Raw genomic sequence first — 27,000 nt, 5'->3', positions numbered from 1 at the left:
TATTGTTTGTAGAATTTTGAGGAAAATAATGAATTTAGTCCATTTTGGAATAAGGCTGTAACATAACAAAATGTGGAAAAAGTGAAGGGCTGTGAACACTTTCCGGATGCACTGTATATACACATACACATACACCTATAATAAACATACAACTCTAAACTATACCTCTCTCTCCACAGACCCTCTGCGAGAGCCCCCCAAAAACGTCAAATATCTACCCCATTTCCCAATAAAAGAATCCCATATCCCCAGCCATCTACATGTTACCTCTTCGAAGGCTGCCACCCTTCCCATCTCCTCGCACCACTCCCGAATTGAGGGTGCTCCCACCGACTTCCAACCCCTTAAAACAATCTGCCTACCTATCATTGCACTAGTGTGGACCCAATTGTTTATGTATTTATCACCTACGTCGATGACCGCCCCATCACCCAAAACACAGAGTCTGGGGCAAAACGAAATCTGAATGCCCAACACGTCACACAGAACACTCTGTACCTTCAACCAAAATTCCTGAATCTCAGCGCACCACCAAAAAACATGGGCCATGTCTCCTTCCTCTGATTGGCATCGCCAGCAGGTGGGTGTGTCTTTAAGACCAAGCCTATACAATTTAGAGGGGGTCCAATAGAACCGATGTAAAATCTTGAATTGTATAAGGTGCACCCTTACATCTCTCAATGCAGTTTTTATGTTTTTTAAAATCCTAGCCCATTCTCTCTCCTCCAATTCCAGGTTTAAATCTTTCTCCAATAAACACTTGAGAGTGGTTGAGACTCCGTCCCCCAGACTCTGAATTAATAAGGAGTAATACACAGATGCCTCATGGCCTTTTCCAAAAGCAGAAATCACCACTCCTAGAGTATCTGCTGCTTTAGGGGGGTGTATGCTATTCTAAAAATAGTACAGAGCAAATGGCGTAACTGAAGATACCTAAAAAACTGAGATCTGGGGATCCCAAAATATTGAACCAGATTTTCAAAGGATCTCATCACACCGCTCTCGTAAAGATCACTGAGTGAATTATCCCCCCTCGCAATCCACTCTGACCAACAAAAAGGGGACTTATTAATGCATAGTTTGGGGTTTAGCCATAGGCTCGAGGCAACATTTAGATAAATATCTGAATTAAACACTCTGGACACTTTTGTCCATACTGAGTGTAAATGTGAAATAATGGGGTGTGATTTAACTTCTCTATTTAGTTTGATGGAAAGGCTGTGCAATGGCAAAATAGGGGCAAGAAGTTCTTATTCAATGCAGAACCAGGAAGGGGCTCTTTCAGGTGAAAGCGGCCAATGAGCCAAATGTCTGAGACCAAATGCATAATAATAAAACAAAATCTTGGGTAGGTCTAGCCCACCTTTGTCATATCGGCCTATGTAATTTATTGAAATGTAGTATGGGGCACTTACCACTCCAAATGAAAGACTTCACTATGCTATCAAATTGCTTGAAATGAGAGAGGGGGACATCTACCGGGAGAGACTGTAGCAAGTAGTTACATTTTGGAATACAGTTCATTTTAATAACATTAACCTTCCCAATCGTCTACATCGCTCGAAAACCGTTTTAAGGGTCAAAATTAACTAATTGACAAATTTGTTGGGAATAAAATGCCCAAATACTTGACGGGTGCCCCTATCCAGAGTAAAATAATCTGAAATGAATCCATTTATTTTTACCGCTGCTGCAGGGTGTCTATAAAGTAACTTGATCCAACCAATAAATGTACTCCCGAACCCATACATTTCCAAAATCTTAAAAAGATAATCCCATTCTACCATATCAAACGCCTTTTCGGCATCAAGTGAGATGGCAGCGACCGGAGTCTGATCATTCGCCACTGACCACATGATATTGATGAAACGCCTAATATTATCAGAAGAGCTACGACCCTGAATAAACCCCACCTGATCTATATGTATAAGAGATGTCATAACTTTACTTAATCGGTTAGCCAAAATTTTAGCCAGAATTTTTACATCTAGCTGGATCAGGGGAATTGGACGGTAACTTTTACACTTGCTTGGATCTTTGTCCTTTTTAAGAATCAGACTGATCCGGGCTTGTGTCATGGTTGGTGGAAGCTTTCCATTCTTTCAGTATAAACTTCTAACAAAAGTGGAGCCAGTTCTGTAGCATAAGATCTAAAAAATTCAGCGGCAAAACCATCTGACCCCGGAGCCTTACCAGTAGGTAGGGACTTGATTACCTTGTCAAGTTCCTTCAGGGTTATCTCAGAATCAAGAGAGTTTTTTTGCTCATTCGTCAGTTTAGGGAGTTCTAATGGTTCCACAAAGTTTCTAATATCTTCATCAGTAGACAAAGATGTGGAACTATAGAAATCAAGATAGAATTCTTTAAAAGCATTATTAATATCAATGGTTGAGGTAAATATTTCATCACCAGCAGATTTCACTGAGGGAATGGTAGAAAAAGACTCTCTCTTCTTTATATATCTAGCCAAAAGCTTCCCTGCTTTGTCCCCTGACTCAAAGTATGATTGTCTTGCCCTGAACAACCAAAACTCCACTTTCTGCGACAAAATAGTGTTATACCTGTATTGCAATCGGGTCAGTTCTCTGAGACCATCAGATGACATACGGCACTTCAGCTCTGCCTCTGCACTTTTAATATTTCCTTCCAACTCCAAGTTCTCGTGCTTTGAATTTTTTGATAAATGAGGCATACTGTATAATTCAACCCCTAAGAACCGCCTTAAGTGCCTTTCAAGCCACACCCACAGAGGATACTGAGGACCAGTTGGTCTCCATATAAACATTGATTTCAATCTTTAACATTTGTTGGAAATCAGGATTTTGCAAAAGGGATACATTAAAGCACCAATTATATGATTTCCTTTTCTCTGTATGTGGCAATATCAATAAAGTTCACCAGGGCATGATCTGAGACTAAGATATTTCCAATTGAGCAATCAACAACAGATGAAATGAGGGACTTAGATATAAAAAATAAAAAAAATCTATTCTAGAGTAAATCTTATGAACTGATGAAAAAAATTTATAATCCCTACCAGATGGGTTCAAAAGTCGCCAGATATCTACAAGACCAAGATTTTTACAGATCTTGTGAAGTGTCAGTGTTGCTCTAGGGGGTTTACACACTTTTGCTTCACTATGATCAAGGACTGAGTCCATCAAAAGATTAAAGTCTCCTCCCAATATTATGTCATGAGAGATGCCAGCAGCTTGCAACATCCCTTCAAGAGCTATAAAAAAGCCCTGATCATCAACGTTATGTGCGTAAATATTAGCCAAAATCAACCTTTGCCCCTGAATTTCTCCTAACACAACAATGACTCTTCCTAATTTATCTTTAGTCTGTTTGAGACATTTGAATTGTAGATGTTTATTTATCAATATAATAACTCCCCTGCTCTTACTTGAGCCAGCGCTAAAGAAAACAGGTCCACCCCATATCTTCCCAAATTTTTCAGCTTCCTGCGGGGAAAGATGTGTTTCTTGAATCATATTTCTTGCGCTTAAGAACAGAAATAACCTTCCTTCTTTTTATAGGGTGCCCCAACCCATTCACATTCCATGTGGAGAGAGACAACTTATTCATATTAACATATGATATAATAAAAAATAAAAAATGAGTGTGTCAAAAACAAAATTATACAGACCACATTCCCCATTAATGCAACAATCAAACCCCGAACTTCCCCCGGAACAAAACAAACATAAAAAAGAAAAACGTGCCTATTAACCCCACGCACGACAGCGCCAACTGGCGTCAATCCCTCTAAACTCAAAGAGTCCATGTACACCTACGAGAGCCCCCGCGGAGTCATGCCATAAAACAAACTCCAGCTGCTAGGCGGAGTCAACGCAAAAAGAAACAAAAATGGCACCCAGCTTCCTCAGATAATAGAGTCCCTAAACCGCGAGTCAGTCCACTAATATAAGAAACATCAAATGGCTTACTCCAATGTATTTATAAAGGAGAGTGCCTGTTTTGGACAAGTAAATACTTTGCGACCATTCTTCGTTTCTATTCTCAGTTTGGTCAGGAACATCAGAGCAAACGAGATCTTTTTCTGATGTAAGAGTTTCTTGCATTCCTTGAACCGATCGCGTTTCTCTCTTGTGGAATTCGCAAAGTCTGGGAACAAGAAAATATAATGGTTCTTCCAAGAAAGCTTCCCTCTGCTCCTCGCCTGGCGCAACACGAGATCTTTATCGTATGATTTCAGAAATCTGGCCAGAATCGATCGGGGCCTGTCTCCCTCAGCAGATCTGTGAGCCGTGACTCTGTGAGCTCGCTCGATTTCCAGCTTGTGGCCTGTTATGTCGAGCAGACTCGGGGAAAAACTCGTCCAGGAATTTCACCATATCTCTGCCCTCTTCGTGCTCAGGAATTCCAACAATTCGTATGTTATTCCTTCGGCTCATATTTTCGAAATATTCCAGTTTTTCCGAAATTAATTCCAAATCTGTTTTGGACGTGGGCAGATTAGCGGATAATTCCCTTTCCGATGACTCAAGATAATCGATTCATCTTTCAGCTTCTGTCACTCTTGTAAACAACTCGGAGAATTTTGTTTCCATCGCCGTAATCGATCGACATATTACAGCGAGATCCTCCAAGTCAGCAAGAACCTTCGTCAACATCACCGACATGTTGGACAACTGATGCTGAATATCTTCTCCCGACGTGCCATCCAAATCGAGTCCCCGGCTCGCAGTCCCGTCAGAGGCCTCAGCTTGAACACGTAAGTGTCTTTTAATGTCTCCAGAGTCAGAATTTTGACTTCTTTGCCATATTTACCTCAAAGAGCAAGTATGTAACTGGGTGTATCGAATCTCACCTGATCACAACATGAAAATAATAAAAAAAACTAGCAAAGTTCGCAGAGCTCGTGTCTCACACATCTGTCTCTCGCATGGCATCACGTGAACTCCACGAGTCCTGTCATGTTCTGTATTTAATGTACAATGATCATAATTCAAGTGAGCACGTCGCAGATAAATGCCCCTTTTCAGTGGAATTTAGCTTCGGATTTAGAATAGATTAAGTATTTTAAATGCGTCACAAACACTTTTTTTTTTTTTTTTTTTTTTTACTGTTTTCTGAAGGTTGGTTTCTCTTTAGACTAGTCGACTAGTCGGTTACAAAACTTCCATTTAAACGACAGTCAAATTAGTCGTAGCGCACATCCCTGCTTTCCAACGTCTCACACATTTTGACACTTCTCACAGAATCTAGATCGAAATGTGGCTTTTAATATGAGATCCTCAAAATGAAGTATTGATGGAATTTTGTCAGGAGAAGCTGTCAGAGGCAGAGAAATGGGAAAGACAGAGAAAGATAAGGAGAAAAAAGAAAAGAGAGAGAACTCAAAAGGAGTCTGTGTAAAGGTCCAGGCTGTTGTGAGATTAACCTTTCTCATGATTATGCAGTCGCTTTTTTCTGCTGAAAGGGTGAGAAAGTATACCACGCATTTCTTTCTCCTCATTTTACCAATCAAAGCAAGGTGCTTTGAAATTGCCACTGAGCACTTGTGCTACTGTGCTATCTGCTTTAGTAGTTTGATTTTTATGCTATTTCCTCAGGGATACCAGTCAGAGGCTGATTTAAATGGCTGCTGTTTCACCTCCTGCTGTTTGTGCATTTGTAATTTTTGCTGTTCTACTGCATCTGTAAATATGTGTTTTAGTTCAACACAATATGAATTTTGTCTCAAATTCATAATGCTGTGCTGACTTGGCAAGTGTGGCCATATTAGGATTTTACAATATCTACACTCAGCAGTTTATTAGGAACACCTGTACACTTACTTATTCATGCAATTATCTAATCAGCCAATCATGTGGCAGCAGTGCAGTGCCTAAAATCATGCAGATATGGGTCGGGAGCTTCAGTTAATGTTCACATCAATCATCAGAAAAAATGTGATCTCAGTGATTTGGAGCAAGGCATGATTGTTGGTGCCAGACGGGCTGGTTTGAGTATTTCTGTAACTGCTGATCTGCTGAGATTTTCATGCACAACAGTCTCTAGAATTTACTCAGATTGGTGCCAAAAACAAAAAACATCCAGTGAGCAGAAGTTCTGCGGACAGAAACACCTTGTGGATGAGAGAGGTCAACAAAGAATGGCAAGACTGGTTTGAGCTGACAGAAAGGCTACGGTAACTCTGTACAATTGTAGTGAGCAGAATAGCATCTCAGAATGTACAACACATCAAACCTTGAGGCGGATGAGCTACAACATCAGAAGACCACGTCGGGCACTTTATTACGACCATAGTGTTCCTAATAAAGTGCTCAGTGAGTGTATGTTGTGCATTTACTCTAGAAATCTCTAGTTTGAGAAAAACACACTTTGAAATGAATGCAGGCATGTTGCAATTGTTCTTCAATGAAACATGATAAAATGATCAATTATTTTTAAAATCATATGGCGCTCAGGACGTCTTTTCTGGTCTGTCCTGTTTTTGTGGTTTGGAAAAAATGGGTCACACTGACTCAACAGCTGACTTCAACAAGACTTTTCTGTTAGATTGTGTGGTCTATTCAGTAGAGCTGAGGTGACAAAAGAAGAGATTCCAGTGGGATTTTATTATGAAAAACCCACACTTGAACCGCACAGTACAAGACCATCCAGATGTTTAAGTTTTTACAGTTTCTGTTAAGTTTTTACAGACCCTCTGTGTCATTTTTCTGTAATGTTTGAAGGCAATTTCTAGAGTAAAAACTGTGTGAGGGGGAAAAATCCCCTTAGCAAGGCTGAAAAAGACTGATGTCGCCACTATGGTTACTGAAAACAAGCCCTGTGTGCAGGAACTGCTCTTATTCAATCTAGAGCATTAACCACGAAGAATAAAGTTACCGGGAGGAGAGGTGATGTCACTGTTATGGACACAGTGGAATGTGGAAAGTTCTTGAACAGCTAAATTAGCAAGAGTACCAAGAGTCTTTAGTTTTTAACTAAGACTGAATTGTTAAGTGTTGAAATACCACCTCAGACCATCTTATCTGTTCAGCACTGAAAGTTTGGGAGAAGAAAAACCCTTCTTATTTTAGCACACATATGGCAACATTCTGTCATCAGTGATTGTAGTCCTGTTATACAGTATTTAGACCAGCACCTGTTAAATGGATGAATGTACACGTTTAATCAAACGTTTGGACAAACTTTACTGAATTTGTGTTTGTCATAATCTTTAAAAACTTATCGATAATACTTTAAATTAATTTTGTAGACAAATATAAACGGTGCTTAAGTATGAATCTATTTTTTTTTTTTTTTTTTTTGTTACTAAAATTGTAATGTAAAAAAAAAATTACATTGATGAGTTGGCCTGGTTGATAAAAGAAAATCAGCCTAGAAGTGCCCAGAATACATGGGATCTGCATAAAGATTTTAGGAAAAACATCTCATGTGGAGACCTCATGAAATTGGTTAAAGAAGACACAGAGTGTACTGAACTGTAATCTAGGCGAAGGATTGCTACTTTGAAGAAGCTACAATATAAATCTCATTATTCCATTTGCATTATTTCTGATGACTGTTATTCTATAATGTGGAAAATGGTAATGAAAAGAATGAGTAGGTCTGTCTGTCTGTCTGACTGGTAGTGTATATTTGCAGAACTTGGCGCTACTGTCGGACTGGGAAAAAAAAACTAAGCACACAAACACTGACAGATGCAGACAATGTATGATGTCTGACAACTTTTATTGACATGTACATACACAAATACCACCTGTGAGAGTCTATGGCTGACCCTGACTCCTGACCACCATGTTTGGCATGTTTGTTTTTTTTTTTTTTTTTTTTTTTTAGTTGTCATGAAAAGCAAACTGAACCTTGCACCAAAAAGTGCCTTGCCTGTGTTTGTTCTCCAGCACTCTGACTTAAAGCAAGAAATTATAGGATTCATTTGTATGCTCTTCATTTGTTGGAGCAAATGTCCTGGGGTAGCAAAAAACGTATTTGATTTGTATTAGAAAATCAACTATGTGTCAAAGATAGGTGTGTGTGTGTGTGTGTGTTTGTCACTGGCATATTACTTTAGCTCTGTCTTTCTCATTCTCTCACTTCTTCTGCTCTTTGTCTCCCCCCTCTTTGTCTCTCTCTCTTTATCTTGAAAGAGTGGTGCAGCACAAAGCAGTCTATTGTATAGCACAATATTTTGAAGACTCAAAGTACAGTCTTCCTGAATCTCATTTGAACCTGTGTTTAAGGAAGTTTATAAATATCACATAGGCACAGTGCAAGGATTCAGTTTCTGCTGAAACAGTCTTAGCCACTGAAGAAGAATATAATTAATGGACCCAATCTAAAAGAAACACTGTGGTGTTGGAATTAGGCCTATATACTCTATGGTGAAATACTTACAATATTTAATGAGTGATGAAGGGTGAATGAAGAATTGTTACTAACTCAGTGATCCTAACATTTGCAGATGTATTCTATATGGCCCAAAATACTGTAAGTGGATATTTGGCTATTTCAGCTACACCCATTTCTAGCAGATGCATACAGTCAATACAATCTCCTTAGTCAAACATTTAAAGTAGAAAGGGTCTGTTTTCTCTTCCAGTATGATAATACCACTGTGCACAGAATGAGGTCTATAATAAAATTGTTTACTGAGTCTGGTCTGAAAGAACTTGACTGACCTAAACAAAGCTCAGACCTGAACCCCATTGAACAACTATGGAATTAATTGGAACGCAGACTGTGAGCCAGGCTCCATCAACCAATATCAGCGTATGATCTCACTGATGCTCTTGTGTCTGAATGGAAGAAATCCTGACAGCCATCTTCCAAGATCTACTGGAAAGATTTTCAGTAGAGTAGAAGCTGCCATAGCAGCAAATGGAGGACCAACTCCCTATTAATGCCCATGGTTTTAAATAACAAACAAATTTGTGTGTTGTTTGGGTCATGTAGGCTACTGCATGTTGGTTATTGGATTTTTAATTTCAGTTGAATTGAACAGGTTTAATTGATCTGATGTGTCTCATTTTCAGATAAGTTGTATATGGGTCCAGGGCAGCTGTACCAGGACCTGCAGAACCTGATCCATGACCTAAGTTTGGTCAACCAGATCTCTACCATGATCAGCAGTCTGAAGGGCAATTATCAGGTGAGACGTTTATCTCACTGCTCTACCGGCACACTTTACAAACAGACAGACTGATATTTATCCAGAATGCATTCCATTCTTACCACTCAATTTCATTTTACACACTCTCTCCTTCTATTTCTTCAGAATGTTAATGGGACAGTTGCTCAGGATTGGGTTTCAGGTCTCCAGCGCCTCATTTTAAAGAAAGAGGAGGAGATTCGGGCAGCTGATCGCTGTAGGATACAACTACAGTTACCAGGGAAACAAGACAAGTACGTGTGACCTTAAACTGACCCTTGACTGCTGTTTGCAGCAAGGGGTCAAGGTTTGGCTGGTTAGCATGGTCCAGTTAGACCTTGCTGGTTGATACCATAATTACACCACTCTGGGAGCAAAAGCACATTTTCTATGTTGGAAACAAGTTAAATTAGGGCTGTCAATCGATTAGAGTTTTGAATCAGATTAATTACATGATGAGCTGTTTAATTAATCGAATTAATCACAATTAATCGCATGTCAATATTTACTGAGAAAGGCCCCCAAATAAATAGAATTTAGTACATAATTAAAATAAATAAATATTACAATTCAGATTCAGATGGATTGTTGCCTAAACAGCTGGAGCACTGACTGTCCCCTAATGTTAAAGATTCCCTAAAACATCAATGTGGTACATCAAGGCTGAACTGCTCCGATGGTAGGAATGGGCATGATTAATTGCGTTAATTTTTTAAGGTGTAATTTTACATAAACTGGAGCAGAACGATCCGGAACAGTGGTAGGCCACCTTCGTACTGATCAAAAAAACTTTAAAGTTCATTAAATTAAGTATCAATGTCATTGTCTAGTCAGTGGTGGACCTTGCCATAGGCGAGGCAGCATTCATCTAGACATTATCTTGCTGATCCAGAGTAACATCACATGGCATTTATAGCTCAAGTCATTTGTTTAAAAAATGGTATCTGGAACTGGATGCCCATGAACAAATATGACAGGATTCAAACTGCGTTCTTTCGTAAGTCATGTGTCATTGAGATTAAATGGAATGCTAACAGATAGTGTAGATCTCTCTAGGTATTATAGACCTCCTTGGTTAACGCATTCCTATCAATATTAAAGACAGAAAATAAGGAGCAGAAAAATGTGTCATCTTATTCTTTTGGAATTCTACTTCATGAACTTCTATAAACTGTGAAGCACAGGCTCTTAAATATTAAATTGCTATTTCTTTACATGACTCAGTTCTTTAAGAATGACCTTAGTCCCTAATTAGACCCTAAAGACAGTATGTCTTGTACTGTTATTATCCTCCTACTGTGGATCAGGAGGTGTAGAGTGTGCAGCTGTCACAAACAGACACACACACACACACATACACACTGATTATTTGCTAGTGTTACGGCAGCATGTTTGTATTTTGCTGTGTAGATTATAAGAGCATCTTTAGACTCCCTGCTGTAAAACTAATCCCTCTGATAATATAAATCCCCCCTCTCTCACACACACACGCACGCACGCACGCACACACACACAGTGACTGCTGGAAGTTTAATGCTGTGGACTTTTTTGAGATAGCAGCGGGAATGGATTCCATTCCCCTCACTATTTTGGTTCTGGTCATTATCTGCTATTTGTGAACAATAAACAATTGAAGAGCCCCTTCTAAAGTCACAGAAGTCAACTAGGGCCTTTAACTTTAATAACAAATTTAAGAGTATGAAAATATTGTAAGTCCCTGGCCAAGTATTACATCATATCCTGCAATGTCACTGATAAACAGGAAGGGACACCGTCTGTTTCTCCAGCTGTCTGACAAATTGCCAGCTGAAACCGTGCTGAGATATTTAGGCTACTCAAGAGATTTGTGCACAATTTTAGTGCCTAATACACTTTGAAAAACCAAACTTTTAGCAACAATCATAGATTGTTCCCTATCTGTCACTCACTCGACGTTGTGTCGATGTAGTGACACTAGGGGTCACTTTTAGGAGCAGACGGAGGCTATCCGGCACATCCTGCCCCAGAGCGGCTCAAGATCCTGCACCCCGTCTGCTCGTCGCCAAGGGCATCCCCCTGCGGTGACTGCCCCTTCGGCCCGGCCTGGCCCTGGCATGGAGCCCACCGCAGGAGGCAGACGCCACCTGTCCCACAGTTGGCCGCTAAGAACCCACGGAGGTCGTCAAAGCGCCCCTGAGACGGGCGACCCAGGGACGACAATACCCACTCACCTGGAGCTGGTAAGAAGACCACTCCATCCCCCGGTGGAGGGCCGGGTGGAAAATCTTTTGCTGCCTTTTTGTTTGATTTCGCCGAATGCCCAAGTGGCTGCGGTACCCAACAGTTCAGCAAAAGAGCGGTTTCCTTCCTCCCTGGGTCACATACCCGGTCATCATCACGACTACCGTCCACGGGTTTTTCCTTGCAGGGTTGGCGCACCAGCGGTGGTCTTCCCGCCCCTGAGCGCCCAGCTGTGGCACACAGCCGCCCCCGATGTGGCAGTCTCCACGGGTTACGAGGACAGGCCTCTTCCTCCCCCGTCCCAGGCTGTTCCGGGGGTGGTCACAAGGAGCCGGCTGATCCGGACCGTCCGACTCGGCTACGCGATTCAGTTCGCCAGGCGACCGCCCAGGTTCAGTGGTATCCACTTCACCTTGGTCAAGGACGAAAACGCTGCTACCTTGCGCGCTGAGATCGCTACCCTTCTACGGAAGGGCGCGATAGAACCTGTCCCTCCGGCCAAGATGAAGGAGTTTTACAGCCCCTACTTCATCATACCGAAAAAAGGTGGTGGGTTGCGGCCAATCTTGGACCTGCGAGTACTGAACCGGGCCTTACACAGACTCCCGTTCAAGATGCTGATGCAAAAACACATTCTGGCGAGTATCCGGCATCAAGATTGGTTCGCGGCGGTAGACCTGAAGGACGCGTACTTCCACATCTCGATCCTTCCTCGACACAGACCCTACCTGCGGTTTGCATTCGAGGGTCAGGCATATCAGTACAAAGTCCTCCCTTTCGGCCTATCCCTGTCTTCTCGCGTCTTCATGAAGGTCGCAGAGGCAGCCCTTGCCCTGTTAAGGGAGGTGGGCATTCACATTCTGAGCTATCTCGATGACTGGCTAATCCTAGCTCACTCTTGGGACATGTTGTGCGCACACGGGGACTTGGTGCTCTCACACCTCAGCCGACTAGGGCTTCGGGTCAACTGGGAAAAGAGCAAGCTCCTCCCGGTTCAGAGCATCTCTTTTCTCGGTTTGGAGCTGGACTCAGTCTCTTTGACAGCGCGCCTTACGAACGAGCGCGCCCAGTCGGTGCTGGCCTGTTTGAAGGCGTTCAAACAGAAAACACCGGTTCCACTGAAACTTTTTCAGAGGCTCCTGGGGCATATGGCATCCTCAGCGGTAGCCACCCCACTCGGGTTGATGCATATGAGACCGCTTCAGCACTGGCTTCAGACTCGAGTCCCGAGATGGGCACGGTACCACGGGACACATAGCGTGGTCATCATGCCGGTCTGTCACCGTCTTTTCAGCCCTTGGACCGACCTCTCGTTTCTACGGGCAGGTGTTCCCCTAGAACTGGTCTCCAGGCACGTCATGGTCACGACGGACGCCTCCAAAACGGGCTGGGGCGCTGTTTGCAACGGGCACGCAGCCGCCGGCCTGTGGATGGGCCCGCGACTGCATTGGCACATCAACTGCCTCGAGTCGTTGGCAATTCTGCTCGCCCTGCGGAGGTTTTGGCCATTGATCCAGGGCAAGCACGTGTTAGTTCGGACAGACAACACGGCAACGGTAGCATATGTCAACCGTCAAGGCGGTCTGCACTCTCTTTGTATGTCACAACTCGCCCGCCGTCTCCTCCTCTGGAGTCAGCAGCACTTCAAGTCGCTGTGAGCCACTCACATCCTGGGCAACCTCAACACTACAGCGGACACGCTGTCATGATGTCTCGTTCCCTCCATCAGGGAATGGAGGTTACACAAGTAACCATGATGTTTTCTTTTGTTAAAGACCCTATGAAATCAAAATGTGACTTTTGTAGCTTTTAGTCAAAGTATTAGCTTTCAATCCGTCTATATGCTAGTGTATTCCTGAAAGTTGACAAAATTAACCTTTAGCAGATAAATGCATTTAAAATGTACAGTATTTCTCTTCTGAGAAAACTAACCAAAAATAGTGATGACTCATCTTGCACTACATACATTTTTGTGCAATCAAATGCTCCACATGACTCCACTGCTGCTACACTTTATATATTTCCTATTTATATTTAACTTTAATTCTGTGTACTTAATGTGGTATTATTGTCTGTATTTATTGTTGTCTTTATGTCTACAACATGTTGCACTGTAGTTTCCATAAGGAACTGTCTTTCGTTTTTATCCATTGCCATGCGATGTGCTAAAAATGACAATAAAGCTGACTTTGACTTGACTTTGACTTTGTGTCTCTTTAGGTATGGTAGACCCACATTCTTCACTGCAGTCTTTAATACTTTCAGTCCATCCATCAAGCAAACTTGGATCAGTAATCTGCAGATGGCTAAACTGACTCTACGTACGTCTCACTTCCTGTTCTCCTGTCTCCATATCCTGTCTTTGTCTATGACTCCCTACCCCTTTTAGTTCCTTTCTCTGTCTGTCCCTCAGAAATGCTTGAAAAATGTCTGAAAACACGAACATACCTTGGTATTACTAACATATTTTAATGCACGCTAAGCCAATTTGTCATCAGGTTTCAAAATAAATGTGTTTCTAACATTTCTGTGCCTGCTGGAATCATATTGCTCAGTTCTTGAATCATCGTTTGGCTGAACCAGAAATGGATTTTAAAACTGGCAATTTTAAAACACTTTCGAAATTGTCATTGATTTGTTGAATTTGAGGAATGCTTTACTAATTTAATGTGTTTGCAGTGGGCAGTGGTAGCTCAGCGGTGGGCAGTGGTAGCTCAGCGGTTAAGGCTCTGGGTTACTGATCAGAAGGTCGGGGGTTCGAGCCCCAGCACCGCCAAGATGCCACTGTTGGGCCCTTGAGCAAGGCCCTTGACCCTATCTGCTCCAGGGGCGCCGTATCATGGCTGACCCTGCACTCTGACCCCAGCCTAGCTGGGATATGTGAAAAAGAAGAATTTCACTGTATATGTGCAAATGTATAATGTGTGATAAATAAAGAAAATTATAATTATATAATTAATTAATTAATTATTTGTGTACAGAGGAGGACAACATTCAGGGCTGGTTTTGTGCTGAAGATGATGGCAATCATATGAGGAAACAGAATCATCCTCTCTTACTCAAGCAGATGGCTGTGATCATGTCCAAACTACAGGAGTTCAAGGTGACAAACCGTATGCCTGGACCTTTATATCACTTTCACTCTTTTGTATAGTCTTATGTCGCACATAAATCTTTAACTGGGCAAGTAGCATTACCTGTGCTATGGAACGTGATTTGTTTGTGTTTACTTAGCTATAGTTTGGGGAAGTTAGCTAAATCTGACACAACTTTCATTTGAGGGCATTTGGGAAAAAAAATAATAAAATAAATATTTATATATGCAATGAATTGATTGACAGCCCTAATATATTTTTATAAAACTAAAAAAAATATATATATTTTATGGGTAGTGTTTGAGTAAGTCTATAAGCAGTGTTGGGTGTAATTTAATTACAAAGTAATTACTGTAATCTTATTACTTTTTTGTACAAAAAGTAGTGTATCAAATTTCATTTAAAATACTTGTAATCAGGTTACAGTTACTGACCTTCAATTAAGTTAATTATTTTTAATTATTTGGGTTACGCATATTTAAAACATAAGTTACTTTTATACATCTGTTTGTAATTTGTGACAGCTGAAGGGTGTTCGCCCCCTAACGAGTCAATGGAGGAAAAATAGACATTATTTTGAATTAGTTTAGCAGAAAAACTAAAGTTTTTCTGTGAAAAGTGTTTTAGAAAGTAACTTAAAATGAACTAGTAATGTGATTACTCTTCTGATTAAGTCATTATTATAGTCAGTAATCTGATAACAATTTTAGATTAGTAATTAGTAAATTGTGATAAATTATTTGCCCTACACTGTCTAGAAGTATAGTACATTGTTTCAGTAAGATCAACAGAAGTCTATGGTGTGTTCTCATTTAAAAAGCTAAGTAAACACATGTGTGCGTTTTAGGTGGAGTGTGCAGTTCATAACCCTGAGCCTCATGTGAATACGGACAGCACTGTAAATTTGCCTGTTATGGGTCATGGCTGTGTGTGGGTGAGTCACCAAGCAGTGTACACTCTGTATAAACACACTTCATATGCTGTTTATTAACCTAAACATTTGTCCTAAGGCTCCTTATCAGAGGTAGGGATTGGAGGATCTTTCAATGGGGTGTGTGTATGTTTGTTGCCAAATCATACTTGACCTGATATAGCATTTTATCACATTTCAGTGCTCCTCTTTTGAAGTCTGAAAGCCTCATTTAGCATTGCAGCTTTTGTTCTGTATGGGCAGTGTGAGTGTGAGGTTGCATTAAAGGCTTTTATGCTGTATTTACTGTAGTGAAGGTCATAAAACACTCCCCTTGCTTGGACATGTAGAAGCCTGCAATGAAAGGCTGCACCACTTTAAGAGCACTCAGTGAACTGCAGCCTATATTCCATCTATTTCATCTCTGCTCAGGTGTGTATTTCCTTATGAAATGATTAGACATATGGTATGTTTACATACAGAGTTATAATCGAGCTACAGCAGGTTTTTGCGTACTTGAGCTACAATCTGTTCAAGACACATGCATAATCGAATATTTGAAGGAAGGATGTCAGCTGAGTTGTGTTAAATACTGTACATGTTGTGCACCCCTCTGTCTTTTGGAGCATGAACACAATGCCGAAGCCAATTGTTGTCAAATTAACGTGTATACAGTACTGTAACAATGTTCGCAATTAGGAAGTGTCAAATAAAAGCGAGCCGCGCCCAACCGATTGAGCAGTTTGTCAATATGTTGCATTGGGTATGTGTCAAATTTAGACACTGCAGTGACCTTTCTATAATCCACACAGAACCGCACCGAGCCGTCACTCTTCGGAACCAGCACCACCGGGATGGCCCAGTCACTGTGGGATACTTCTATTACCCCCATTTCTAGCATGACCTCTAATTCTTCTCGAACTACTTTTTTTTGTGCTCAAGTAATCGGTAGGGACGACTGCGTACCACTACGGGTTGTTTCGATATGGTGTTTTATGAGGTTCATACAACCGTGAAGGGGCGAGAAAACGTCTGAAAATTCTCTTTGCAACTGGGCCACGTCTCTGATTTGCAATGGTGAGAGGTGGTCTCCGCAAGTGACCAGGGTGCCACAATTGGCTTTTAAGTTCACCTCCGGCCCGAGCTCCTCACTCTCCGGTACCACCGTCGCCAAAGCCATGGAGACCACCTCCCTCCACAGTTTTAAGTGGTGGTAAATCTGATGTGCTCCGCCCCTATCCATGTGTTTAACCTCTTAATTGACTTTCCGGACTTGCCGTGTGACCTCAAAGGGCCCTTGCCACTTTGCGAGCTTGATGTGGGTAGTAATGCAAGGACTTTATCTCCCTGTGTAAATTCCCGTAGTCGAGCTCCCTGTAGCAAATTCTCTTGTGATAGTTGCCCCAATGTGTGGAGTTTTGCTCTCAGATCAAGTATTGAATTTCATTTTTGCTGTTTGAAGGACCCTCCACCCAATTTTCCCTCACAACATCTAAGATACTGCGAGGCTTACGCCCATACAATATCCCAATTCCGAGCATCTTCGTGCACGAACTTATGAATCATGTTTTTCAGGGTTTTATTAAACCGTTCGACCAAGCCGTCCGTTTGCGGGTGGTACATGCTTGTCCGAATCAATTTAATGCCCAATAATTTGTACAGCTCACGTAGTGTATAAAAGTAGTGCCTTGATCAGTGAGGATTTCTTTCAGAATCCCAAATCAGGAGATCATTTTGAAGAGTGCCTCCGCAACACTACGTGCTGAGATGTTGCGCAAAGGCACTGCTTCCAGATATCGCATTGCATAGTCCACCAGAACAAACACAAAGCGATGCCCGTGTGTCGTCCGCTCTAATGGCCCGACGAGGTCCATGCCAATTCTATCAGAATCAGAAGGGGAACCTCGATCAAAGGAAGCGGGCGCAAAGGCGCTCTTGGGGTGGCTGGCGGATTCACCAGCTGACATCCACGGCATGCCGCACACCATCTGCGAACATCCCCACAACTGCCCGTCCAATAGAAATGGGCCATTAGACACTTCAGTGTCTTTTCCTTCCCTAAGTGACCCGTCATCAGATTATAATGAGCCATCTGGAATAACATTTCCCAACGGTTCTTCGGTATCAATAACTGGGTCGTATCTTCCTTTGTCTGAGCATCCTGTGTCACTCGATACAACCAGTCATTAATAATAGAAAAATATGGATAGGCGAGTGTAATGTCTGGCTGAAGATGGTGACCATCAATCACTCTCACTTGGTCGAAGGCATGCCTAAGAGTCTCGTCTCACATCTGTTCCAGAGGAAAATCCCCTGCATGAAACACTCTTAAGGGCTGGGGAAGCCGAGACTTCCCCTCCCTTACATCATCCTGACATGGAACTGACGTAGACGGCCCCGGCTATGCCTCCCCAGCCAGCGCATCATAAATCCCACACCGAAACGTTCTGTTACAGGACCCATCCACGCAAATTTCCCTTAATAAAGTGGAACTACTGGCCAATTCGCGTCCAAAATTAGAGGATGGGTGGGGGGTGAATTAACCGCAGCCTTGACACAATGCTTATGTCCCCGAAATTGAATCGTCATGGTCACTACAGGATAATCTTAGATATCCCCATGCACACACCTTACCTTGTGACTAGCACCCAAAGACTCGTCTTGAACCAGGCATTGATAGATGGAGGTTTTGCTGCAATCCGAATCCACAAAGGCCTGGTATGTACGCCCCCTTTATACTCACAAGTATGCGGTATGTCCCAGCTTGATCAGGGGTGGCCTGCAACACATTGGGGACCCGAACCAATATCCCCACCTCCATCACTGGGCATTGGTCCCGGAAATGCCCAGGCTCCCAGCAGCTCCAACAGACCGGCCCAGACTCCACGCCCGCGCTCGTGAAAGCAGGTCCACCACAATGGGAGTGAGAGTGGAAAGGGGCAGGGGAAACTGGCGGGTAGTGCAATCCCAGGAGTCGAGGAGCTGGTATGGGAGGGGCTCCTCCCCATTTCTAGGGAGGAGCAACAGGATGGAAAGCAGGGGGAGGAGGGGAGTCAGGACAACGAGAGAGAGTGAGAAGGGTCTCGGGGCTCGCCGGCTCCCAAATACACTGCCATGTGGTCCTCTGCCAACTGGATGGCCGTTTGGTGCGACGCCGGGGGGTGGCACTGGACCCACTCTGCCATCCCTCTCGGAAGTCGAGCGATGAACTGCTCCAGTGCCACCAGTTCGATGACAGCTCCGACGTCACGTTGCTCAGCCAGCAACCACCTCCGGCAGGCGTCCCGGAGCTGTTGGGCGAAGGCGAATGGGCGGCCGTGCTCGCCAATGGTCAGGGAGCGAAAGCGCTGGCGCTGCTGCTCGGGTGTCCGGCCGACACGTTGCAGGATGGCTTTTCTCAAGTCAGCGTACACCAGGAGGTTCTCCGCTGGTAACTGCTGCGCCGCAAGTTGGGCTTCCCCGGACAGCAGTGGAATTAACCCGACTGCCCACTGGGTGCCCATCCGCATGCCCCCGCTGTCCTCTCAAAGAGCTCCAAGAAGGCCTCCGGATCATCTAGGGGGCCCATCTTGACTAGCGGAACCTGGGGCAGGGAGGTCACGGGGTCCGGGGTCACGGTGGCAGCACCCTTCAGGTGCAGCAAGCTCCAGAACATCTGCCGGTCCTGGAGGAGCGCAGTGAATCGCTGCTCCTTTTCGGTGCACAGCTCAAAGAGGGCTTGATATTGTGTCTGTTGGATGCTGGCAAGGGTCTTTACCACGTCCTCCAGAGGTGAGGGATCTATGGCGGCGTTCTTCCTCCCTTAATCCAGGGTTTCAGCATCAGTGTAACAATGGTCACAGTTTGGAAAAAAAGGAGGAAGCGGGAGACTGCTAATCCAACTCAAACGGTATGTTTTATTTCTTTGAAACTCAGTATTTACTTTTTTCAGCGATCACACTCAGAAACTACGCTTTTCAGCGGACATAAATTCTAACAGTCTTTCTCCAGTTCGTGTCTCATATCTCTCTCCTGTGACTGGCGTCTGGCTTGCTCTTAAAGCCCATCTCCACTCTAAACAAACAGCTGTTAGAGACAATCTTTGCCAGGTGATGATCCTTACCGTTCTTATCTCCTGATCTCGCTCTCCATTCACAAACAGATGCTTAACCACACCCCCACCACCACAAGTACATGCTGGATGAAGCTGAGCTTTAATCTCATCGTGTAGGTCTGTTAGTCCAACTTCACAAAAAACTGGTATGATTTCATTTGGACTGAAGCATTTACATGACATTTTAAAAAGACAAATTATTGTTTTAGTCTGATGAAAATTTTACTTTATAAGTGTAGTTAAACATACTGAGTGTGGAGGACAATGTGCAATTCTGCCAGTTGAAAAACTTAAAACTGTGACACCTTAAAGTGTGAGACCACAAATTATTAACTAGATGGGTTTGGGTTTTGTTTGGAAGGACATTATTTATATTGCAGATTGTAATCTCTCCAATCTAGTAACTATTGAAGTTTTGTAATGTTGAGTTGTTTGTTTTGTGTGTGTGTGTGTGTGTGTGTGTGTGTGTGTGTGTCTTGGCCAAAAATAACATAATCTCTTTCCTGTTAGGTTGCCAGCTGTACCAATCATATGGGTCAGGTTTCCATTGTGGCATTGCAGAACTCAAGTCCAAAAGTGACCGAGTGTTTTAATGTTGAATCACGTATTCTCTGCATGACATATGTGCCCTTGCATGAGCCTTTGGAAAATGGACAGGGAAACTCTGAGGATCAGAAAGCCAATGACACACCAACTGTGTGTTTGGGAATGGAGGAAGGCAGGTGTGTACATCACCCAACATCAGACAACCAACATTGCTCAAAAAGCTAGAAAACTCAGTGCTATCATGGACAGCTAAATTAAAGCAGAATGTTTGACATCCCCTCTGCACATAGACATGGATTAATGAAGACATGTACTGTATCATGTATGGCACCCATGCAATAGTGTTTTGTTAACCTTGCTTGGACAAAATAGTCCATGTCTTCTCTCTTGATCTGAGAAGTTAATGTGTTTCTCTCTTTCAGTATATCAGTATATAAGAGCAGCCAGCGCTCTAAGAAGATCCGTCTGCAGCATTTCTTCTCTCCTGATAAGTCCAGCGTCACATGTCTGGTGTATAAGAGTGGGTGTCTGTATGCAGGACTGGTCAGCGGTTCTCTGGTCATCTTCTCCAGGGCTGACAGTGAGGTTTTTCTTTGAGCACTAATTGCTGTGTGAATCTTGACATGGATTTGATTTGGTTCAATGGCATATTCTTACAACTTCACATTTTGTGTCATATTTCTTCACTCAAAGGGATAGGTCACCCAAATTTGAAAATTCTCTCATCATTTACCTACCTCATGCTATCCCAGATGTGTATGACGTTCTTTCTTCTGCTGAACACAAACTAAGATTTTTAGAATGATATCTCAGATCTGTAGGTCCATACAATGCAAGTGAATAGTGGCGAGAAATTTGAAGGTCCAAAAAGCATATAAAGGCAGATTTAAAATAAGTGGTTAAACCCTTATCTTCAGAAGTGATATGATAGGTGTGGGTGAGAAACAGATAAATATTTAAGTCTTTTTTTTTCTTTCTATAAATCTTCACTTTCACATTCTTCTTTTGTTTTTGGCGATTTGCATTCTTTGTGCATATTGCCACCTACTGGGCAAGAAGGAGAATTTACATTAATAAAGGACTTTCTTTTAGTTGATTTATTTTGCTCTTTTTTACCTTCATTCTTTTTGTTGTTGTTTTTGTTTTGTTTTTTGCTCATTAATTTTTTCTTTCATTCTGTTTTTCTTTCATTCATTACTTTTTTGTTTGTTTTTTTCTTTGTTTTTTTTGCTCTTTTTTTTTAACCATTCTGTTTTTTATTTCATTTTTAATTTTTTGCTCTTTCATTCATTCTTTCTTTCTTTCATTATTTCCTTTATTTTTCTTGCTTTCGTTCATTACTCTTTTTGTTTTTTTTGCCTCATGCCTTTTGTTTTATTTAATTTTCCTTTTGTCATTTGTTCATTCATTCATTTCTTTCTTTCTTCATTACTTTTTCATTTGTTCTTTTAGTTGATTTCTTTTGCTCTTATTTACCTTCATTTGTTTTCGCTCTTTTATTCATTTGTTCATTCACTCTTTTCTTTTCTTTCTTTCATTCATTACTGTTTTGTTTGTTGTTTGTTTAGTTTATATATTTTGCTCTTTTTTACATTTATATTGTTTTGCTCTTTCATTAATTTGTTCATTCATTCTTTCCTTTTCTTTCTTCCTTCCTCATACTACATCTTTCCGCTTCTCTCCTTCCTTTTTCACCAGGGTCGTCAGCCCATAACTGAATGTGAATAATGGAGGAATTTCAGCATTTTTTTATGTCAATTTTAGATCTGGATCTAAAATTCCCCAAAGCATCCCAATCCCCAAGACACTTTGATGTTCTCAGTATTTTGAAAAAAACCTTCTTTGCAGTCCCCCTTGGAAGGAAAGTGAGACATTAGAAATATTTTTCCTCTTCTCTCTATAATTCTTTCCACAGCTGTTTTTTTCTCTGGAACCCTCATATTCCATTTCACTCTCGCTCCAGTTTTCTGCTGCCCGCGGCACAGATATTTAGTAACTATTTTTGTGATATATCTTAGTTCTCTGATTGATTTATTGAACTGGTTGTTCCAGCACTTACTAATAAGACTTCTGTTGTGTTAGAGTGAGCCATATCATATATAATGATCAGTATTATATAAATACTTTAAAATTACTCAACACTATCACTATGCAAGGACATTCTGTAGTGTCAGATCCATTGATACAGCACAAGTGTTGAACAGCTAGAAAACATAGTGTTCTTTCAGAATGGTCTTCAGTATTAAAATAGATTTGCATTTTCTGAAGGAATTACCAGTGCTTGCAAGTCAGCAAAAGGATTTAGGTTTTAAACCTTGGTTCTGTATAAGATGAAATGCTGACACCCTGCATGTGTCAGGTTTTCTGTCAGCTGTGCATGAGAATTAACACATAAAAAAACACAGTTTTTGCAAAGGCGGCTGTAGATGGTTAAAAAGATGGAAGAAAGAATGACCAATCACAAGTCGGTACACAAATAAATGCAAAAAAGGACTAATCGCAATCCAAAATGCAAATAATAAAAAGATGTAACGACTGTCAGTTAGATTTCGAATGGCGAACATTCTCTTAATGAGATATTTTTTAAACTTTAATCTTAAATTTCTTAAATTCGTAAGATCCAAAATACAACAGAAAGTTTGAACGAAGTCTGTATGGTAAAACAGTAATTGCAGAAGTTTAATACTGAGAAATGTCAATGCAGTTGTGCCTTGCAAGCAGTTTAATTTTAGTATTCAATGCCTTAAGCTTTTTGAAGCAAGATGATCCATTTCGGAAGTACTAAGCAGTTCCAGATGAAAACACTAATATAACACAATTAGATTGTCATCTGAAGACTCATTCATTTTGTGTTCAGATGAATGAATAATAAGTAAACAAATGCAATGGAAAATGGCATTTAGTCAGTTACAGTTGTGTCCACATTGCAACACTGGTGGTCTGATAGCTTTGTTCATCACAGGCTCTCTATTAATGAGATTGCAACAAGCAAAGAGAGAGAGGGAGAGAGATCGGGGAGAGTTTGGAAATGCTGTGTAGGCGATGGTGTTATGTAATCAGAGCCTCTTGATGCAAACAAACTCAATAAAAAAAACAGTTCAAAAATGCCTCAGGATAGGAAGGTACTGGCAGAAACAGACAGAGTATCAATGTGGAGATTGTCATTGGTCAATGTAAATGTTATTACACATTTACAAAATAATAGCATTCTTTCGCTTTTCTCTTGCTTTTCTCTCTTTACTCTCTCAATTAATATATTTATCCCTTCCTTATTCAAGCTCACACACACACACACACACACACACACATACAGTGGCCTATTTCCACTCTGAGGTGGAGTGATCAATGGTTTTCAGGTCTCTTTTCAATAGTGAATTAAACACTAAAAACGCCTCAATTCTGCTCTCTGAATAATGTGAGGTCACTTTTATTTCAGCTAAAAACACACACACATGCACAATCACACACATTGTGAGTGAGCAGTGTGTGCTTAAGAGGATGTAGTTATCTGCCCTGCCTCTCTGTGACAGCATTGCTGTAACCTGTAACCTGATTTCTCTCTCACAAAGTCTTATCACACTACAGGAAATATTCTTTACCCCGTTTAGAAGTACTGTACACACTGTTGCCAAATATTATCTAATACATACAGGAGGATGTGTAATACAAGTCAACTGTTGATCTGAATCATTTATTGCATTATTAAATAGATTAGTTAAACAATGTTCAAATTGTATGGATAATGATTACATTGTAACCATAATGATTAATTTATGGTCTTTGAAGTCCTTCCTGTAATGGTTGGACAGATGTAGGCAGTGGTCAGTAAAGCATCCCCCGCTAACTAGCTGGTGTAGGCTTTAATTAGCTGTAGGCATCACTTAGCAACACAGATTAGGTGAAAGTGAGGTACGCAGAAGGAAACCAGGGGCCTCATTTGTAAAGATGTTTGTAAGTGATCCTAAATATGAATGTACGTCAATTTCCTAAATGTTCCTACGAACGATTTATAAAACATCTGTACACCCGAAGAACTGTTCCTAAATGCATCCCACTTTATAAATTGCAATTCATCTTTAAAAACTTGCGCACTCCGCCTTCAAAATGCCCACAATTATCCTAATATGGTGAGACAGAATGCAATAAAAGCACATGTGCGGATTTATTCTTTCATTCATTTTCATTCATATGAAATGAAGTGCAGCTACCAGTTTCTGCTCCTATAATGTAGCATATTTAACAACTCGTCATCAGTTATTAATTTTTATTATCAATAACAAACCATTCATTGACTGGGTTAACTGTAAATTTATACCATTCTTGAACCAATGTCTATATTCTTACTAAACGTTTATTCCAAAAAGAGGTTTGTGCTCCTTTACATATAATGAAATATGCATAGTCTACATGGCAAACGGTGTCTGACTTATCATACCTCTATTTGTATCGCTAAAAGTCATGTCAGTGTGCACTGGTACACCGGAGCATAAGCACAAAAAACATTTGTACAGATTGTCTTCATGTCACTTCTCTCTCTCACAGATGGCTCTTGGGTGGAGTCAGGGGCCCGGGTGCTGAAGCTGGGTGTGCTGCCGGTAAAAGCACTGTTGGTGGTGGGTGAGCAAGCCTGGGCCTCATCAGGAGGGCAGATCTTCATCGTCAGCACACAGACACACACTGTGGAGGTAGCACAGCACTTTCACACGTTTCTGCTCAAACAATATTTAAATCAAAGAAGAAATTACTTTGATTAATATGATTTGGCATAGAAGCAAACAGAATTATGATTGTTATAGCAGCAACTGGAGTACAAGTTCACTATTAATTTTCATGGTTTTGAAATTAAAACACATATGGGTATCCGTATACAGTACTTTTGGTCATGTAGTGTATATTTAGTACTGTTCTACAAAACACATAAACATGTTACAATAATCAGAGTTCCTCTCTGAGAGCTCATTTTTATATATATATATATATACAGTACTGTGCAAAAGTTTTAGACACTTGTGAAAAATGTTGCATAGTGAGGATGTCTTCAAAAATAATGGCATAAAAAGTTTTCATTTATCAATTAACGTCATACAAAGTCCAGTAAACATAAAAAAGCTAAATCAATATTCTGTGTGACCACCTTTGCCTTTAAAATAGCACCAATTCTCCTAGGTACACCTGGACACAGTTTTTCTTGGTTTTTGGGCAGATAGGATGTACCAAGTTTCTTGGAGAATTCGCAACAGTTCTTCTTTCTATTTAGGCTGTCTCAATTGCTTCTGTCTCTTCGTGTACTCTCAGACTGACACGATGTTCAGTGGGGGGCTTTGTGGGGGCCATGACATCTGTTGCAGGGCTCCCTGTTCTTCTATTCTAATCTTTTCTATTTGCAAAAGTAATGTTTGTAATGTTTGTAAAAGTAATGCTTTTGCACAGTAATATATAAATATATATATATACTGATCAGCCACAACATTAAAACCACTGACAGGTGAAGTAAATAACGTTGATTATCTCATTACAGTGGCACCTGTCAAGGGTCGGGATATATTAGGCAGCAAGTGAACAGTCAGTTCTTGAACTTCATGTGTTGGAAGCAGGAAAAATGGGCAAGCGTAAGGATCTGAGCGAATTTGACAAGGGCCAAAATGTGATTGCTAGACTCTGGGTCAGAGCATCTCCAAAACGGCAGGTCTTGTGGGATGTTCCCGGTATGCAGTGGTTAGTACCTACCAAAAGTGGTCCAAGGAAGGACAACCGGTGAAATGGAAACTAGGTCCCAAGGCTTATTGATGCATGTGGGGAGCAAAGGCTAGCCCGTCTGGTCCGATCCCACAGAATAGCTACTGTAGCACAAATTGCTGAAAAACTTAATGCTGGCCATGATAGAAAGGTGTCAGAAAACACAGTGCACCACAGCTTGCTGCATATGGGGCTGCGTAGCCACAGACCGGTCAGAGTTCCCATGCTGACCCCTGTCCACCGCCGAAAGCACCTACAATGGGCACATGAGCATCAGATATGGACCATGGAGCAATTGAAGAAGGTGACCTGGTCTGATGAATCACATTTTCTTTTAGATCATGTGGACGGCCGGGTGCATGTGTTGTTTACCTGGGGAAGAGATGGCAGCAGGATGCACCATGGGAAGAAGGCAGGCCGGCAGAGGCAGTGTGATGCCCTGGGTAATGTTCTGCTGGGAATCCTTGGGTCCTGGCATTCATGTGGCTGTTACTTTGACATATAACACCTACCTAAAGATTGTTGCAGACCACGTACACTCCTACATGGCAACGGTATTCCCTGATGGCAATGGCCTCATTCAGCGGGATAATTCGCACTGCCACACTGCAATAATTGTTCAGGAATGGTTTGAGGAACATGACAAAGAGTTCAAGGTGTTGACATGAGGGGGCCTGGGTAGCTCAGCGAGTATTGACGCTGACTACTACCCCTGGAATCACAAGTTTACATCCGGGGCATGCTGAATGACTCCAGCAAGGTCTCCTAAGCAACCAAATTGTCCCAGTTGCTAGGGAGGGTAGAGTCACATGGGGTAACCTCCTCATGGTCTCTATAATGTAAGGTTCTCGCTCTCGGTGGGTCACGTGGTGAGTTGTGCGTGGATGCCGCAGAGAATAGTGTGAAGCCTTCAAATGCGCTATGTCTCCGCAGTAACGTGCTCAAGAAGCCACGTGATAAGTTGCGCGGATTGATGGTCTCAGATGTGGAGGCAACCGAGATTTGCCCTCCGCCACCCGGATTGAGGCGAGTCGCTACGCCACCACGAGGACTTGGAGCACATTGGGAATTGGGCATTCCAAATTGGGGAGAAAAGTTCCAAATTCCCCAGATCTCAATCCGATTGAGCATCTATGGGATGTGCTGGACCAACAAGTCTGATCCATGGAGGTCCCACCTCACAACTTACAGGACTTAAAGGATCTGCTGCTAACGTCTTGGCACCAGATACGACAGGACACCTTCAGAGGTCTTGTGGAGTCCATGCTTTGATGGG

At 41.8% G+C, this 27,000-nt stretch overlaps 1 protein-coding gene across 2 annotated transcripts in view; it reads left to right on the top strand.

Moving 5' to 3' along the window:
• The window catches only part of LOC127455525 (rho guanine nucleotide exchange factor 10-like), a 121,339-nt gene that overhangs the window by 57,794 nt on the left and 36,545 nt on the right, over positions 1-27,000 (top strand). For both annotated transcript variants that reach the window (XM_051723499.1, XM_051723498.1), the window contains 8 exons: positions 9,009-9,124; positions 9,251-9,378; positions 13,565-13,665; positions 14,326-14,447; positions 15,287-15,373; positions 19,953-20,164; positions 20,411-20,568; positions 24,531-24,673. In XM_051723499.1, coding sequence (XP_051579459.1) covers positions 9,009-9,124; positions 9,251-9,378; positions 13,565-13,665; positions 14,326-14,447; positions 15,287-15,373; positions 19,953-20,164; positions 20,411-20,568; positions 24,531-24,673 — 1,067 coding nt within the window. The remainder of the gene's footprint in view (positions 1-9,008; positions 9,125-9,250; positions 9,379-13,564; positions 13,666-14,325; positions 14,448-15,286; positions 15,374-19,952; positions 20,165-20,410; positions 20,569-24,530; positions 24,674-27,000) is intronic.

The sequence above is a fragment of the Myxocyprinus asiaticus genome, chromosome 17 (assembly GCF_019703515.2).
Source record: "Myxocyprinus asiaticus isolate MX2 ecotype Aquarium Trade chromosome 17, UBuf_Myxa_2, whole genome shotgun sequence".
In the NCBI taxonomy this organism is placed as follows: domain Eukaryota; kingdom Metazoa; phylum Chordata; class Actinopteri; order Cypriniformes; family Catostomidae; genus Myxocyprinus; species Myxocyprinus asiaticus.
This window is presented reverse-complemented; position numbering and strand designations above follow the sequence as displayed.